The 18721-nt window shown below is 42.2% G+C and overlaps 2 protein-coding genes across 2 annotated transcripts in view; both read left to right on the top strand.

Annotated features, from left to right (window-relative positions):
• cdh31 (cadherin 31) overlaps positions 1-10557 on the top strand; it is a 25072-nt gene extending 14515 nt beyond the window's left edge. The window contains exons 14-27 of the mRNA XM_023995331.2: positions 3759-4079; positions 4263-4403; positions 4503-4658; positions 4751-4895; positions 5001-5173; positions 5274-5402; positions 5511-5696; positions 7145-7389; positions 7515-7657; positions 7770-7994; positions 8090-8308; positions 8439-8569; positions 9466-9606; positions 9792-10557. Of these exons, the coding sequence (XP_023851099.2) occupies positions 3759-4079; positions 4263-4403; positions 4503-4658; positions 4751-4895; positions 5001-5173; positions 5274-5402; positions 5511-5696; positions 7145-7389; positions 7515-7657; positions 7770-7994; positions 8090-8308; positions 8439-8569; positions 9466-9606; positions 9792-9998 (2562 nt within the window). The 3' untranslated portion in view covers positions 9999-10557. The remainder of the gene's footprint in view (positions 1-3758; positions 4080-4262; positions 4404-4502; positions 4659-4750; positions 4896-5000; positions 5174-5273; positions 5403-5510; positions 5697-7144; positions 7390-7514; positions 7658-7769; positions 7995-8089; positions 8309-8438; positions 8570-9465; positions 9607-9791) is intronic.
• A 2011-nt stretch (positions 10558-12568) lies between these two features.
• Positions 12569-15373, top strand: snai3 (snail family zinc finger 3). Its single transcript, XM_023995745.3, has 3 exons — positions 12569-12743; positions 13636-14247; positions 14382-15373. Exons 1-3 carry the CDS (start codon positions 12656-12658, stop codon positions 14561-14563), a joined length of 882 nt encoding a protein of 293 aa, XP_023851513.1. The 5' UTR covers positions 12569-12655; the 3' UTR covers positions 14564-15373.
• The last annotated feature ends 3348 nt before the right edge of the window (positions 15374-18721 follow it).

An 18721-nucleotide genomic window follows, 5' to 3' on the forward strand; every position in this document is an offset into this window, starting at 1 on the left:
GACGGTCTAGAGCTGTGCGTCCTCCGAAACACAACCCAACCAAGCCGCACTGTTTCTTGACACAGTGCCCACTTAACCCGGAAACCAGCCGCACCAATGTGTCGAAGGAAMCACCGTACAYCTGGCGACCRTGTCAGCGTGCACTGCRGCCGGCCTGTCACAGGAGTCACTAGTGCGTGATTGGACAAGGACATCCCTGTCGGCCAAACCCTCCCCTAACYCGGGCGACGCTGGGCCAATTGTGTGCTGCCCCATGGGTCTCCCRGTTGCGGCYGGCTGCAACAGAGCCTGGACTCGAAMCAGGATCTCTAGTGGCATAGCTAGSAACTACGACGCAGTGCCTTAGAACACTGTGCCACTTTGAAGGCTAGAGGAGCTTCTCTGAGATRGTTTCTGACAGTTTGTGCAGAAATACTTMAGTTGTGCAAACCCACAGTTTCATCAACTGTCCTGGTGGCTGGTCTCAGACGAKCCCGCAGATGAAGAWGTCGGATGTGGTGGTCATGGGCTGGCATGGTTACACGTGGTCTGCGGTTGTGAAGCAAGTTAGACGTACTGCCAAATTCTCTAAAATTATATTGGCGGTGGCTTATGGTAGAGAAATTAACATTCAATTCACTGCCAACAGCTCTGGTGGACATTCCTGCATTCAGCATGCCAATTGCACACCCCCTCAACTTGAGACATCTGTGGCATTGGGTTGTTACACAACGTCACATTTTAGTGGACTTTTATTGTTCCCAGCACAAGGTGCACCTGTGTAATGATCATGCTGATTAATCCACTTCTTGATATGCCACACCTGTGAAGTGGATGGATTATCTTGGCAAAGGAGAAATTAGCTTTTTGTGTCTATGTAAAATTTCTGGACTCTTTTATTTCAGCTCATGAAACCAATACTTTAGACATTGCGTTGAATATTTTTGTTCAGTATAATTCCTCTAAATTTTACAAATTAAGCATGACCAGTCGCTCTGGATAAGAGCGTCTGCTAAATGACTTAAATGTAAATGTAAATGACCAGTCAAATGTATTTCCAGTTGCTAACAGTAGCCGTTAACATTCCTAGCGCCTTTGGAACATATACATTTTAAAGTGTAATAAATCTATTTAATACACACATCACAATAAATCCATGATTTTATTTTAGGCATTATGATATGAAGAAAATGTATTTCAGAAGAACAGAATAAGTCAGCCTACGGTAATGTTATCTGACTATGCGCCATGCATTATAGGCTGTAGGCTAGTTCATTTAGCGGAGAAGATATGTTTAAGTCCCGTGTCCCGAATACACTCACCTGCCAGTTTATTAGGTGCACCACCCCGTTCACAAAACTGGATCGCTGCTACAGACAGTCATGGGGCTGTGGCTTGCTATATAAAGCAGGCATACGGGCATTGAGGCATTCAGTTACTGTTAGATTGGACATTAGAAAGGGCAAAACTAGTAACCTAAGCGACTGAGCATGGTAGGATTGTCGGTGCCAGGCACGCCGTATCTCAGAAGCGGCCACCCTCCTGCACTTTTCACACACACAAGTGTCTACGGTTTACAAGATTAGTGCGACAAACAAAAAAAACATCAAGTCAGATGCAGTCCTGTGGGTCAAACAGTTCTTTGATGAGAGAGGTCGAAAGACGATGTCAAGAATGGTGTAAGCTAACAGGCGGGCCACAACCATGGAACATGACGGAGTTCAGTTTACTTGAGTGGCCTGCACAGACCTCAGACCTCAATAGAACATCTTTGGGATRAGATGGAACRRGCTGTTGGCAGCATGAATATACCGCCGTCCAATCTGCAGCACYTGCGTGATGCCATCGCGTCAGTATGGACCAACATCCCTGTGGAAYGTTTCCGACACCTTGTAGAATGCCCYRAAKAATTCAGGCTGTTCTGRAGGAAAAGGGGGTCCGACTGTGTAGCTACTTTTCTCAGTGAAACCTACTTTTCTCTGGTAAAATGCAAGATTAACTTCAAGCAAAACATTAAGAAATGTGGCTGGCTGCATTCTTTCTATGATGCATTTGGAATATCTGACGGCCGTGCATCGTTTTTGCCCAAAAGTCCTTGCTTTTTCATTGTAAGCTCATTTACTTGTATGGCTGCTAGCCAAATAGTTTTGCACTTCTGTCATCTGATCAAAATGATCATCTGAATGAAAACTATAGTTGCACGCCCCATGCTCAGTCTATTGGAGCAAAAAACATGACTTTCAATATAAAACGCAGGTGAAATGGATAAAAACTGTTTTTGTTTTGTTGAGTTTTGAAAATTCAAGTTTCTGAAATCTAAAGTGACCTCTGGTGCGCGACTATAGGCTATTCATTATTAGAAAAAGTTGGAAAAAAAGCTTCTCAGGCTGCACACGTTGTTCTCTCAGGTGAAAATATGATCACTTATCAGACAATTCTCAATTTAATCTTGTCTTTACTAATATGTACAATTTGTTTTAATTTAGAATGGTTTATCAAATTGGCATGGGGGAAAAAAGACATGTCATCCGTATGCACTAGAAATGCAACTGGAGCGTTGAGTCACGGTAATCTCCACTTATCCCCCTCCTGTACTTCCTGTTCACCCATGACTACGTGGCCACGCACATCTCCAACAGCAGAATCGAGTTTGCAGACGACACAACAGTGTTAGGCCCGATTTACCAACAATGACGAGACAGCCAGTTGTAAAACAAATGTYTTTGTGACAGGTGGCCTGATTCTTTATTGCTCTGCACTTGCGCTTTACCACCTACAGCCTTTAATTTGTTCAAGACTTTGTTGACAACYGCCTTCTGGCCTAAAGASTGGTAGTTGCTGTACCTCTACCTACCTGATTCTCTAGTACCTAACTATCAATAGGATAAGCAGAAGTGTGTACTGTGGCATACTACAATTCAGTTTTACTTTTCAACCCCACCTTTCTTGTTTTTGTGTAATTCCAGAATTTCTGCATAACATTTAGCCMGTTCATTAGGCTGGAAMKYGGTGTATTGATTTAGGGGTTCTAAACGGATATGTTTTATGGGCAGTCTAGGCCTAAATGAAAACTACAGAAAGATGTGAGGGGGAAAACAGGATTGTAGGTCCTTAAAAAAGACTCTTTTGTTAACATAATAGGGGCATAATGAGCCACTCACACCTGAGTGATTCAGACCTCTTTTGTAGAGTTAGGTCTATGCCTCAGGATGTTTAGAAGTAGTAATGTGAAACCAATAGTTGCTGCCCACCTGTCCTTGAGTCTTAACCCAGGGCTGGTCAAGTCTGCTCTTTCTCTGTCCACACAGGATGATTATGGTAGACTACTTGAATACAATGACAGCTTCATCTCTACCTGGTACATTGTATATTGTTCTAAGTTGCACAGTACTAGTTATACATGTAATGTTAGTTACATGAGGATATGAGTCAATTTACTCCTTTGCAAGTCAGACATGTTGGAGATTTTTACATTATGCAGGGCTTATTATTTGTACAATGTCTTTGCAGATCAGAATTGTGATCATGAGGCGATTTAGGCCTAGCTTGTTTTTTTGTTTTTTTAGAAGGCCATTTACTGCTTTGTTACTATGACCAGTATTCCATTCATACATTTACTGAGTGAGTCTGGTGGCAGTGTATCTAGAAAGCACTGATGGAATAGGGCTCTTCTGTTATGAATTTGATATTTAAAGCGACAGTGCTTTAAATATCAATATTTAATTAAATATTTATAATATTATAAATTTATATATCAATATCCATTAAATATGCTCCTGTTGATGAATCGTTACTTTTTAGCCCCACATACGAATTATGGTTGTGATATTTTTAAAARGATATCTTCTGACCACCTTTCAGTGGTTTTTGATGACTGCACCAGCCGCACCAGCTTTCTCTTTCACTCCGAGGATTCACGCTTCAAAGTAGATGGCGACGGGACGCTGAAACTGAAGAGGGGGCTGACTCTGCATAATGGACATAAGGAGTTCTATGTCTCTACCCAGTCCATGGGCAAGAAGATCACGGTTCCAGTCAGAGTGCTGCATGAGGCCAGACACGGCCACCACCACCACCATGAGATGACCACCCAGCCCCAGGTATACGACTGGTCAAATTAATATGGACTATGCTGTCCTCTAGTGAATAGATGGGCATTGAAACTGATTTTTTTCCCCATGTCAATTGATGACATTTGCTTGCAGTTTTTGTAAAAATATTCTTATTTTAGTGCCTGTAAACCATAGACTTGATATTTCATGTTTTTTGTTTAAATTCCACAGCCTGGATCAAGTCTGTCTCTACCTGTTCTGAACTTCCCCAAGTCTTCAGGAGGTCTGAAAAGAAGGAAGAGGGACTGGGTCGTTCCTCCCATCAACTTCCCAGAGAATGACAGAGGCCCCTTCCCCAAAAATATGGTGCAGGTAAGTGTCTTGTAGGTTAAGGATTGTTTTTCCATTACTCCAATATCAGTGTTGGACATTTTTGTAATTGACGTGAACATTATCATCCTTGTAAACCAGATCAGGTCCAACAGTGATAAAGAGGTGAAGATCCTGTAYAGCATCACTGGTYCTGGGGCAGACCWACCTCCTGTGGGACTCTTCACTGTGGACAAAAACTCTGGGTTTCTCTATGTGACCCAGCCTTTGGACAGGGAGAAAAGAGACCAATATTTTGTACGGTTTGTGTATCCTAATTTTCTTCCCTTGACTTAATTGAAAAATGATTTTATATGTAGTTTTAAACTATTTGTTACTCCTCTCTGTAGCTCCTAGCCCATGCTGTTGCAGTGGGTGAAGGTAAGGCTGAGGAACCCATGGAGATCATTGTGAAGGTCATTGACATGAATGACAACAAACCTGTATTTACCCAAAATCCATTTACGGGAACAGTCCCTGAGGCATCAAAACCAGGTATGTTCACACACACACAGTATTTACAATACTTAATGGTGTGATGGTTTTTAAGGAAAATAATGCTAGGATGTTTCTGATATTTTTTTTGTTCACTCTGTTCAGGTGATGAGGTATTGCAGGTAACAGCCACTGATGCTGATGAGGAGGGCTCTGCCAATTCTGATGTCAGATACACCATTATCAGTCAGGAGCCTCCACTACCAAGCCCCAACATGTTTGTCATCAACCCTGTGACCGGAGGGATTCGGGTTAACGAACATGGGTTGGACAGAGAGGTTGGTCTCTTTTCAAATCGATAGTCTTGTTGATCATTTATTCATTGTSTACATTCTACATGCGTTACATTTGTGACTTAGTTTACTAAATTTGTTTCAGAAAATTCTWAAATATACTTTGGMAATCCAAGCTGCCGATWTGGAGGGAAWTGGCCTTACCAGCGTTGGCAAAGCCATCATTACAGTAACKGACAGCAATGACAAYGCSCCACAGTTTGTGACGYCTTCGGTAAGCACATTTSTGAAGACAACATTTCAAATTGAAGCCTTAAAACCGTGTTAACACATAATGGAATTGCCCTTTGTTGCTTTATAATTATGCTTCTCTCCTTTGCAGTACACTGTGTCAGTCCCAGAGAATAAAGCGGATGCCTTGGTGGTGAAAATGCCAGTGACTGATGGGGATGAGCCTCACTCCTCTGCCTGGGCCACCACCTWCAAGATAGTTGACGGGGACCCTCAAGGCCTTTTCAATGTGAGCACAGGCCCTAGCAAGCTGGAGGGCATCATTACAACAGCTAAGGTATGTTGAAATCCTCTCCTATAGATGTATTTGAGCTGCTACTCTGGAGGTGTAGCAAAAGCAGCCTGTCACTAGCTTTTTAGCTTCTACTCTAGAATGGTATCCTGTAGGAAGCAATTTGCACTCCCCTTAGTAATTTATTTGGACAGTGAAGCTGAAATTTAATTTGGCTCTATACATTTTTTAAATTTGAGATTCAATGTTTCATATGAGGCGACAGTACACAATGTCACTTCTTCTTTTTTTTTTTGTATTTTCATACATATCGCCCCCGCAGTAGGCCTTTTGCCTTTGGTAGGCTATCATGGTAAATACGAATTTGTTCTTAACTGTCTTGCCTAGTTAAATACTTTCTTTTTTTTTAATACAGTTTAGAAATGAAAGTACTTTGTTTCTAGTCCCCCTATTTTGAAGGTGTCTTAAGTATTTGGACAAATTCACTAATGACAGAAACATTATATTAAGCAGCACATTCATATGAGGCTTAAAATCCAATTATAATCCAAAAGTGGTGTGAAATGCACAACCCTCCAACCATCGACGAGGGGATGATTAAGGTCTACATGTGCACTACAAGCAACATGTAATTAGTTTTTTTGCTGGCGCTCTATAAGAACTCCCCCTTGTTCTGCCACCAACTTGTGCGTATCGCTCTCGTGCAGCAACGTTTGCAAACACAGAAAGGGGTCTATAGAAGTACACGGTAAATAATGTATTGTCATTTTGGAGTCTCTTATTGTAAATAAGAATGTTTCTAAACACTTCTACATTCATGTTGGTGCTACCATTTATTATGGATAATCTTGAATGACTCTTGAATCACGATGAGGGATAAATATCATACCCCCCAAAACATTTTGGTAATGGTGAGAGGTTAGCATGTTTTGGGGGTATGATCTTTCTCACTACTCATTATTCACGATTCATTCAGGATTATCCATAATCATGGTAGCATCCACATCAGTGTAAAATGCTTCAGAAACATATTCTTATTTACCCTAAGTGATTCTTATTTACCATTCATTTCTATTGGGCACAACAATCTGAAAACAAACTGAAAATGGGTCCAGCAAGTTTGTAGCCGCAAGCTTGATATAGTCATTGCGTGCTAGGAATATGAAACCAAATACTAAAATTGACTACTTTTAATACACTGTGAATTTGGCCAAATACCTATGACTCTTTCAAATGGGGACGACTAGATTCATAAAGTGCTTTTATTTATAAACGGATATTTATGAAAATACCCTCAAGTTCCGTTATGTACTGTTGCTTCATATGAAACATTTGATCTAAAATGCTGGAGTATAGAGCCAAATTAATTTCTGGCTACACTGTCCAAATAMATATGTAGGAGTGTATGCTTGTAGATATAAACACCATTTTCCTGATTCTATAATGTCTGAASGATTCCTATTCTGATGGGCTTTCCTGTTCTTTCAAYACAGCCYCTTGACTTTGAGAAGAACAACAAGTACACTCTGCTGGTCACTGTGSWGAATGAAGTCCCATTTGCMRTCMSCCTGCCCACYTCCACTGCTACTGTTRTAGTSAATGTGGAGGATGTGAATGAAGCTCCAGTCTTCASCCCAGTRGAGAAGATTATCAGGAMAYCTGAGGACCTCMCTRTKGRMAGTGACCTGKTTCTGTAYACAGCCACAGACCCAGACACTGCAAGGAATCAGAAAGTCACGTAAGATTAGAACTTAATTTACAATTTATTATATTTTTCTAAGATTTGAAGAGGATCATTTTTGTGACAACTCAACAGGTTGTAAGCAATGCATATATTTAAATGTTTGTACATTTACTACACAGATACAAGATACGCAATGATCCTGCTGGATGGCTCAGTATCAACAAAGACACTGGGCTGATCAAAGTCAAGTCCCCCATGGACAGAGAATCCACTTTTGTCCAAGACAACAAATACTCTGTTGTTGTTCTGGGCACTGACAACGGTATTTCAATAAACCCTTTCTCTAATATTAACTGTTAATATTTCAAGTTTAGAAGATGACCACAGCCTCAACTTGACCTTTTGAGTGACAGTGYTCTAATTTGGATTTGCAGATGAAATCCCAGCAACTGGCACTGGCACCCTTATCATAGAGCTGGAGGATGTGAATGACAACCCTCCAACCATCGACGAGAGGATGATTAAGGTCTGCAACAAGGAGTCCTCCCCACAGCTGCTGTCAATCACTGATAAAGACGGAGCGGRCTTCGCTGCTCCATACACTGTACAGCTTCAGGGGTCGTCCAATTCTAACTGGACTGCCAGAATGAATGACACAAGTATGCGTTGATTTTTCTCAGAACTACAGTCCTAGCCCCCCCCCTTTAAAACAACTGCATTGTTTGATGTTAAATGTTACCATTTTCCATTTCAGAAACTGGCATTATCCTGACACTGAAGACTATGTTGGACAGTGGAGATTACACGGTTGTCCTGAGAGTGTYTGACAYCAMGGGCCTGCACCAGGAGAGCACCATCCAGGCCTCCGTGTGTGACTGCAAAGGAGCTGATGTCCAGTGCRCCGATAAARCTGTAGCAGGCTTCGGCCTCTCGAGCATTCTGGGAATTCTAGGAGCCATTTTACTACTCCTATGTAAGTTRTTCATTTGTTTKACCCGGCACTAAAGTGTTTGGTCATTGCTGTCCTTGAAGCCTACATATGTAGTAAATACACAATGACGTGCAAGTGTGTTAAGGCCCTGTGTGTTTGTTGTGCTCCACAGTGTTGTCTCTTCTGCTGCTCATGTTCCTGAGGAAGAGAGGTGGTGARAAGAAGGAGCCTCTGCTGCAGGAGGACGATGTCAGGGACAACATCTACTACTATGACGAGGAGGGAGGTGGCGAGGATGACCAGGTGAGGGAAGAGCACACCAGACTAGGGCTGCGGTTTAGACTCGTAAGACACACCCTTGTCCACTTATCTTCGCCTTATGYCCTTGGGGGAATCCCCGTCGCCATCTTGGAGGGCGGTCCAAATTATTAGCCAAGCAATGGAAGTTTGCAATGTWAGCTCCTCAGCCCTCGTTTTTAGTCGCGTTTGCGAGTGTACAATTATGTTCTCTCCRGGGCCTGAAACTCCCCATAATTCAATTTGTGACGATTGTACATGCGCTAAGAAAAGTCGGTAAACTTAAACAACATCAATGGAGAAGTCAACATACAAGTGTAAGTAAAAACGAATGCAAATAAGTTCGAAATTGTGCTACTAATACACACGACAACTCAAACGCGTCTCGTAAATGTATTTTTTGGTTTGGTTATCTTTTGAAAATTGTAGAAATAAAACATTTTCCAGTTCTAGCTAGGCAGCCTAACGTTAGTTATCTAATTAATTTGCTAGCTTTCATACAGAAGGTGTATATCAATAATTATGTTTAGTGAGTAGACATGCACTCATAATTGACTGTAGCGCATATAAAGCTACCGGTGGCTAAAAACAATCATCGCGGGATGAACGAGTGACGAATTTCCAGCAAGGGTGGTCCATAAAAAAAATAAAAAAAATTAAAAACATTCTTTCCACCCTTGCAGTGCAAGTGTACACTTAATTTGAGAGCTAAGGGGTTAGGGTGTGTCTTAAGTGTTTGGACTGCTGCCTAGCTCAGAACAAGCCCACTAGGCTCTCCCAAGTGTCAATTTATTATTGGGATATGCAATAACACCTCTATCAGTCAATGTTTCTAAAGTTTATGGTTCTGTGTCTTCTGATCTTGTAATATAATGCATGTCTGTACATCTTTCCACCTTCAGGATTTCGACTTGAGTGTTCTGCACAGAGGTCTGGATAACCGYCCTGATGTTTTCCGTAATGACATCGCTCCAACCATGGCCCGGCCAGAGTATCGCCCACGACCCGCCAACCCAGCYGACATAGGCAACTTCATTGATGATGTGAGTAAAGTCTTGAACTGATTTATAATGTGAGTGGAATGCACAGTTACGATCATATTTATGTCTTCTGGGGATGATTTGTCATTCAAGTAACTGGATTTGACATGGATAATGTCAGTTTGTTTGTTTAGAATTCGTGCTGTATATTCACCAAGGTGGTATAATGTAATCTTTCTGTTGACCAGAACCTGAAGGCAGCTGACAACGACCCCACTGCTCCTCCCTACGACTCCCTCCTGGTGTTTGACTATGAAGGAGGTGGCTCTGAGGCCGGCTCCCTCAGCTCCCTCAACTCCTCCAGCTCAGGAGAYGACCAGGACTACGATCTCCTTCAACAGTGGGGCCCGCGCTTCAAGAAGCTGTCTGACATGTACGGCGGAGGAGAGGATTGAGAAGTCAGTCAGCCTCTCAACCTTTTTGCTTGGAAAGCGTCCGGTTCTCCACACTTGGGTCTGTAGGCTGAAGACACTTTCTTTATTTCCCCTTTTGTGTGTTTCGGGCACATTTACAGTTTTGATTTGTGCAGACATGGGACCATTTTAGAGAATTGTGTTCAATGCTTGTCTTCAGCATGGGGAGGGTGGCACACTCTTGGCTCTGCACTAGCAGGATGTTGACATGGATTTTACACAGTTCAGCAGTGCTTTCTAATGGACTCTTAACAACCCCAGATTGTACTTGAATTTAATATGCATTGTTTGCTGGTTCTTGCTTCTATGTTGGCGTCGTATCATAAAGTTTCTATAAAGACTATACTTTGGCATGAAATGTAAGTTACTTGAAATCCAAATCAGCCTTARGATTTTTTTTGTTAACTGATATGAATTATCAAGCTCACACGCTTTTWAAAAATGTTTGATAAAAATATAAGTTTGGGTCTTTGTATTCCTTTTCATTTTATTCATATTAAATGTTTATTTTTTTCTTTCTATTTGCTTCTGAAGAAGCACACTTGTGAATTCTTTTTTTAAATTTTTTATAAAGGATATCCCTTTGGTACATTGATGGCCATGTGAATAGTTTTATTAAATAAATTACAACATGTCAGTCTATTTCTTTATTTGAGCTAAATTATTCAAATTCAGATGGGGCACTAGATGGCAATGATTGAATGAAACAGGTCTGGGCAATGAATAATGGCATTTTCTTGTTCCACAGAACAGATTGTTCAAGTTATATTTAAGCAATAAGGCTCGGGGGGTTTATTGCCAATATACCGTGGCTAAGGGCTGTTGTGCACAATGCAACGCGGAATGCCTGGACACAGCCCTAAGCCATGGTATATTGGCCATATACCACAAACCCCAAAGGTGCCTAACTGCTATTATAAACTGGTTACCAATGTAATTAGAGCAGTAAAATAACTATTTTGTCATACCTGTGGTATACTGACTGATCTACCACGGCTATCAGATAGATACTCTGAATGATCGGCTATGAAAAGCCAACTGACATTTACTCCTGAGGTGCTGACCTGTTGCACCCTCGACAACCACTGTGATTATTATTATTTGACCCTGCTGGTCATCTATGAACATTTGAKCATCTTGGCCATGTTCTGTTATCTCCACCTGGCACAGCCAGAAGAGGCCTGGCCACCCCTCATAGCCTGGTTCCTCTCTAGGTTTCTTCCTAGGTTCTGGCCTTTCTAGGGAGTTTTTCCTAGCCACCGTGCTTCTACACCTACATTGTTTGGGGTTTTAGGCTGGGTTTCTGTACAGCACTTTAAATATAAACTGATGTAAGCATGTCTTTATAAATTAGATTTCATCAGCCAATCAGCAGGGCTTGAACCCCCCCAGTTTATAATGTGCCTTGAATCACATGCACGTGAATCTTTTGCTAAAGTAGCCTATAATCTCCATTAGGAACYGGGTAGTTCCAGCCCTGAATGCTGATTGGCTGACAGCCATGGTATATCAGACTGTATACCACAGGTAAGACAATATTTGTACTGCTCTAATTACGTTGGTAACCAGTTTATAATAGCAATAAGGCACCTTGGGCGTTTGTGGTATATGGCCAATATACCACGGCTAAGGGCTGCGTCCAGGCACTCTGCGTTGTGCATAAGAACCCCTTGGCCATTGGCCATATACCACATTATTGCTTAAATACGCAATTTTTAAACATGTTAAATAAAAATATTTGTTTTGTCTTACACTTTAGAAGTAGGTGGTTAAGGTCAGTATATTCTTTCTTTTTTTCTACACAATGAACTGTTCAAGGAAGTGAATACTTACACACCATCGTAAAAAAGAAACAGCTAATGTTGCTTTCGGTCCTCCACACCAAACCACACCCCCCTCCTTGACCGCTAGTTCGGCTGCTTCAATGGGACGCACTTCACGGAATGAAAAATGACCGGTCTGGGAATGCGCTTTGTTTCCGAAGCTTTCAAATGAGACATGGAAAGAAACTGAGAATAATAGACGAGGAACCTCTCACGAAACACTTCAAGTCTGTCTTTCTATACAAGTAAGCATAGGATACAAAAGTGCATTCATTCATTCAAATAAACACGTATAGTTGGCCTAATCATAGGTCTGGGCTTTGAGCACATTTTTAGGATGGAGGTGAATAACGTTTTTAACGGCTAGTACAACCAAAAAAAACATTTATTTTGCATTTTTTGCTATACCATGTGATAGTGAGAACGTATGTAGAATAAAGAAAAATATAGAGAAAGAAATATCGGCATGCCAATGTTTTTTTTTACTAATAAAGCCAGTCAGGCAGGGTAAATTCAGATCGCCTGTCTACGGGCTTGTAGACTACTGTATACAGTGTATTGCGATGCACCTGTTTTGTTGGGGTATGCTGATCGACGCAGAGGTCCGCCCCGGTGCACTTGTCCTTTCATTCTAATTGGTCCGACAGGGTGTGTATGCTAATTTTTAGCGACCCCTGCACCTGACTCTCTCCACTCCACTGAAGAATGCAAGGCAAAAGACAGCCTCCAAGAGCTATTTATTCAACAGGTCATCCTACTAGCGCTCACTTGTTACATTATTGCGGCGCTGCAGACTCATCAATAACTCAGAGCTATATGATAAAGATGCCAAGGTCGTTTCTGGTGAAAAAACATCTCACTAATAAGAAGCCAAACTATGGAATTCTGGATTCAAAAGCAGACGGTACAGTTCATTTTGAAAATCTACTTAAATTATATGTTTATATCGTTGTGTTGTATATTCTCATCTACAGTAGTTCTATTTTTTTTTTAAATAGCAATGTAAATACCTTTGCTATTTTGTCTGTTGGCTAYAACTTGCATTATTTCAGAAAAAAAMAAACTTATAGTTATATTTATTTTATTCCGTTCATAGCCCATTTTAAAAATGAATTTTATTCTTGCCGTGAGTAWTTGAACACACTAGGCCTATAACTCAAACAATATGATTAGAGCATAGTCTAAAATTACGTTAGTTATAGGAAAGTAAATAATGATKGRTCTAACTGATACCTTGGAATAGGATACGACAAATGCGTTTTTGGAGTTTAGCAGGTGCAAAATCTGTCACACAAAAGAAGAGTTTATTATTAGTCCCTCCTGGGATCTGAAGGGTCCTATTAAGCGCGTTCAAGAGGCTAATGTAGTGCCCTCCGAGGCTCCTTTTACCCCAAAATGTGCCTTAAGTCTGTGTTTTTGTTCCAATTYACCCCTTAAAGCGAGCTAGCCTCCCACCCTCCCGYATTGAACTGGCAAAGATGACCATTATAGAGGAAAGTAAAATGTATGTGACTAAAATCAGATGAGGTTTTTTTGTAAGGAAATTAGAATAGTGCCAGTTGGCTATGCTATGTGAATGCATTGGAACTTTGGATGTTAAGCAAATCCATATGCACAATACAGTCCCTCTGTTACTTTGAGACTGCTCCTAATATTGTAAATKAATGTCAAATATTTAACTATATGTTTTAACTTATTACTGAATTCGACCTAATTATTCTCATAGAGCATTATTAAAACATTTGAGTGTACTTGTAAAACAGTTTTAACATAAAATGGCGTTTGTGTCATTACAGATCTCTACACCAGCCTGGTCCAGCCTGAGGTASCCTGTTACAYCCCCAGCACTCCTCAGCCCCTGGAGGGTTGGCTGCCAGGGCCAAGTCTCATCCCCACACCAGCCTCCATGCACTTTCCACAGGTAGACAGGCTGCCTTCAAGGGACACCAGCTTGTCCCTGCATAGCTCAACACAGGAAATCACCTACCCCCTGTCAGTGTCTCACAWCAATCCACTAAGAGACTCACAGTCCGGACTTAAGTCCCTGGGAWCCATGGAACCCCAGACCTTCCTGCTCTCACAGGACTTCAGACACCTGGAGGAGAGGGGCAGCATGCCTAATCCCCTCCTGGGCCTTGTCCACTCTGGTGTTAGTCAGGAGCGCTTTGAATGCTTTGACTGCCACAAAGCCTACTTCACCTTCTCTGGGCTGGCCAAGCACAGGCAGTTGCACTGTGAGTGGCAGTGTCACAAGTACTTCAGCTGCAAGTACTGTGACAAGGAGTATGTGAGCCTGGGAGCTCTGAAGATGCACATCCGAACACACACACTGCCCTGCGTCTGCAAACTCTGTGGGAAGGCCTTCTCCAGGCCTTGGCTGCTCCAGGGACACATTCGCACACATACAGGTAGGGACAGAGTAATGTACAGCCGGCAACACTTTTCAACTTTATTCACCTGTTTCATGAATTGAGCTTGACTTCACATCATCCCATATTCAGTTACCCACTTGGGCTCTGAGTTTATCAATTCCTTTTTTCAGGTGAGAAGCCCTTCTCCTGCCCACACTGCAGCCGGGCGTTTGCTGACCGCTCCAACCTCCGAGCACACCTACAGACACACTCTGACATCAAGAAATACCAGTGCAAGAGTTGCTCCAAAACCTTCTCCAGGATATCTCTGCTCTCCAAGCATGAAGAGTCTGGCTGCTGCCCACAGTCCTGATGCCATTTACTGCCTGTGCTGCCCACTCTGAACCTGTTGCCTACTTGCCTAGGCTATGTCTGGTTCTACTAACATCAGACTGCTGTGCCCTCACAAAGCACTGGAGATAGACTGCTATTAATGACACGGAGCTCTGACTGCTGTATGTTTTTGGTCTCTGACATTTCAAGCTCATGAAATAAGCACAACGGACTTTGTCCAAAGACATTCTTATGTCATATATTTGATATATGAAGTAGTTGTTTGACAAAAAAAAAGAGAAGTTATCGCATGCTGCCAAAAATACTTGAAATTTAAGAGCCTTGAAGTTTTTGATTGTGTTATTGATGATTACCTGTGCCTTTTGAGGAAATGTATAGCTGGAGTATACAATTTTGTATGAACTTTGTTTGTTTAAAAACAATAAATAYCTACTTTTGTACAATATGCCTAAATATGAAAACATGCATGATCATGGGAGACATGAACCACTGAGATGAAAGCACAAGCCCTTGTCTAAGTCAAGAAATATTGAAGAAACCCAMTTTTCTAAAATCAAAACAAAGACTGAGTGACTGCTGAAGAGTACACAAGTAGAGTATTAGAACTAAATGTTAGCGCTTTCCTATCAGTGACCCGGCACGTTCCTACTTTACGACCATTTCTTGGCATTGTGAGATCACTGGCATACTGTAAATATCATCATGGGCACACAGGAAACTGGAGAATAAAGCAATTAGGATAAACAGATAGTGTGGGTGACATTCTGGAAGTGTTCTTGTGACACCCCTATCTCCAGGCAGGATCTCTGAGACGGGATAATTTAAATCACAGCCCCCCATTTTTCCTCAGCTAATTAATGTATTTTTGGACGGCAGCTGGTGAAGGTGGATATTTTAAGAGTCTAAATAAAACCGTGATGTTTCCCATTTGTAATGGTGCATGGAAAATTCTTATTAAATATATYGGTTTATTGGCAGGTGGAGGGAGGCCAGCTGCATGCTGCTGTGGCGCCATGCCAGGCCTTGTGGGAGGGGAGACGGTGGGGGCTTGGGCGACTCTTTCCAGTTGCTCAGCACAAGTGGAGCAGCTGAGTGGAGAGAGCTCCCTAAACACATGACCAGTCACTGCCGGCCGGGAGAAACGCTGCTTTTCTTCAGCAGAATCCAAAACATGTCTGGCATGTCCCAAGGCACTCCAAACACGCGCAGGTTGGTGCAACTTGGCTGTCTGTTAGATGATTTGTAGAGTAGAATRATGAATGGGGATTGGGTGCTGTGTTGGCACTGGCCGGCAATTAAATGTTTGTCAACTGTTTACTTGTACACTGCTTCACATATACGGCCACGGCAGCAATAGCCAGCTATGTACAGTAGCTGCAACTGGAGATGGTCAACCCCTTTTGAACAATAAAAAGGTWGTTTTTTTGTTGTTATAACCACCACTCATTTAATAATAATAAAAAATAAAGAAATCCATAAAGGGTGAACAAATAAAAATATATATGTGCTAAATGTTAAAATATACATTGATTGCACATATTATGAATTGCTCTGGATAAGAGTCTGCCAAATCAGAGTTTCCCAAACTCGTTTTTGTTTTTGCACTAGAATTACACAGCTAATTCAAACAATCAAAGCTTGATGATGAGTTGGTMATTTTAATCAGCTGTGTAGTGCTCGGGCAAAATCCTGTGCTAAATGACCAAAATGTTAATATACACAGGTGATATAGTTGTGGAAATAAAGAGACACGTGGACGTTGCTAAGTTGGGAAAGAAAGGGTATCTTGGGCCACAAAACCCATAACTTAGCAGGAAGCCCACGCAGAGCAGAGCTCATCGARCCAGGCCAGTGTTTTCAGGAGGCCAGATCCCACGGGGCAGGGCTCTGGCACCACCGTCACAGCTCCCTGGGATGTTGCTGGGGGATTTTAGTGGAGACTGACATGGCAGACACATGGCAGACGCATTCCTCAGCATATCCTGGCTGGAGCCGTCTCGGCCCATCCTTCACCTTTCTGACGCACTAAATTTATACCAACATAATTCTTTAGCTGCAGGACACCATGGACCCGATCAACCATGGACAACTTCTACTACTACTAACATTGTGGAGATCAATATGAATGTAACCGTTTCAGAGGTCTGGTAAAATGTTGACCAGCCTTACTGGACAGACCCAGAGGATGAGGATGGTAGACAAACACAAGGTTYCGGCTCCAGACGTGATCTTGACCTCTGTCTCCGTTCTCCATGACGTCTGCATCAGCTGACGCAGCAGCAGCTCCTAACTATAGCCACTGTGACTCCACAAAAGACCCCTCTCGCCCTATAAATACCCTGTAGCCAGGGTAAGAGAGGCATGGACCTGATACCCTTACAGCAGCAGACGGGTCAAAAATAGAGGTAGTGTGGCTAATTCTGACCCAGTGTGAATTGGGCCTGGTCAAACTCTAGCTCCTGGGTTGGGCTGACATGAGCCTACAAGTCTCTCTCAGGTCCCTGGCACTGATGAGTGGAACCTAGAGAGTTTCCAATGCTCTGCGCGAGTGAGTTAGCTTTCTCCAATTCCATAGAGCTGTGCCTAGCTGTTTCCCTTTGGAACAATCTCTGGGCCTGATCCAGGGATTCGCCTGCCAGTAACCCTCCCTAACCCTCCCCCACACACTTTTTCTCAGCTGCTGGGGATTTCAAYCCCATTTCCACTTGTCCTGCTACTCTGCTGGATACAGCCACCGTACTAGCTCCTGGGATGATTTGATAGCATAAAGGTCAACGAGTTCCCGTCCATCGAGATAGAGAAGGTGCTTTGATATAGCTGTCTTGAGGATTTATGTTGATCAGTTGGCGGTAGTGATGATAATCTACTGTAGATTAATGATTAGATAGTATTTATGTGCGTTGGATAAAACTAGTGACAGCTATCTCACGCTTAGCTCATGTCACAGACCCAAAACATCCCAGAAATCATGAAAAGCACATGTACTCTAGAGAAGAGAGTGAAGGAAGATAAATCAATTATTTGTCTGTAAAATGTTTGTTGAATGTCGAWACACAACTGACTTTAAACAGAATTAAATTAGTCTGTATTGCCGCCAACAGACACAAATGAAAATACATCTGTGTCGTATTTGAATATCATGCTCTTGATAAAAGCTCTTGCAAAAGTATTGAGGCCCCTTAGATTTATTCACATTTTATTGTTTCACAAAGTGGGATTCAAATGGATTTAATTGTCCGTTGTAGTCCAATGACAAGTAACTCTATTTCAAACTGGTTTYCAATAGGCCAACGTGGCATGGGGTCATACAGTATTAGTCTATTGGAAAATCTGAATCAATGAAAAGTGTGAAAAGACCATCTGGTAATAGATCCATTTAGAATAGYACTGTAAATTAGGGATAGTGACTAGAGAATTTAGACAAAAGAAGAATCCTATATCAGCACCAGGTTTAAGATTTGTGATTAGCGAGTGGATTAAAGTTGACATTTTTTTCCGGTGTGTGTTGGCCTATGAGCGCATCATGGACGCTACTACCTACACCGACATGTTGCCATGGCAACGTTGTCAAAAGCATGAACGCCTGCAAACTCAACTTGACTTCAGGGGATATCCAGCCGGGTCATGTCTATATGGATATTAATACAAACKTTTAGGCCTATAAATACTTGATAACTTGTTTAGAATAAGCATGCCACTACTCCATTGCTAGTATCATAGTAATACCATCCCAGTTGCCACTTATAGCCCCTGTGAAGACAAAGTGGGGCTATTTTTAGTCTATCCAGCGGATGCTATCTGGCCTGGTGGGATATTTTTGTGAACGAMCTCAGCACAGCCTTGCACCGATTCAGAATATTTTCCACAKTGAGTGTTGGGCATTTATAAATATATCTCACTCCTGTAGCTCCCTCACACACTGCGTATTAATGCTATGTGTTGCGCTTGTTACCAAAACCCTGCCACCATGCTGCTGTGGACTGGGGATGGGAGTATTCAGGGAGGTAGTTATATCTGTCCACTTGTTGTGTGAAAAAAAGCCCTGCAGGCCTGAACAGGTGCAGCTTGGTAACATTTAGCGGCCCGTCGAAATCAGCCAACGCCCCCGCCCTATTTTCCATCTGATATCTGAGATTGTTTTCGTCCAAGGGCTCCTGCTTGCTCACCACATTCGTTT

The sequence above is a fragment of the Salvelinus sp. IW2-2015 genome, linkage group LG10, assembly GCF_002910315.2.
Source record: "Salvelinus sp. IW2-2015 linkage group LG10, ASM291031v2, whole genome shotgun sequence".
In the NCBI taxonomy this organism is placed as follows: domain Eukaryota; kingdom Metazoa; phylum Chordata; class Actinopteri; order Salmoniformes; family Salmonidae; genus Salvelinus; species Salvelinus sp. IW2-2015.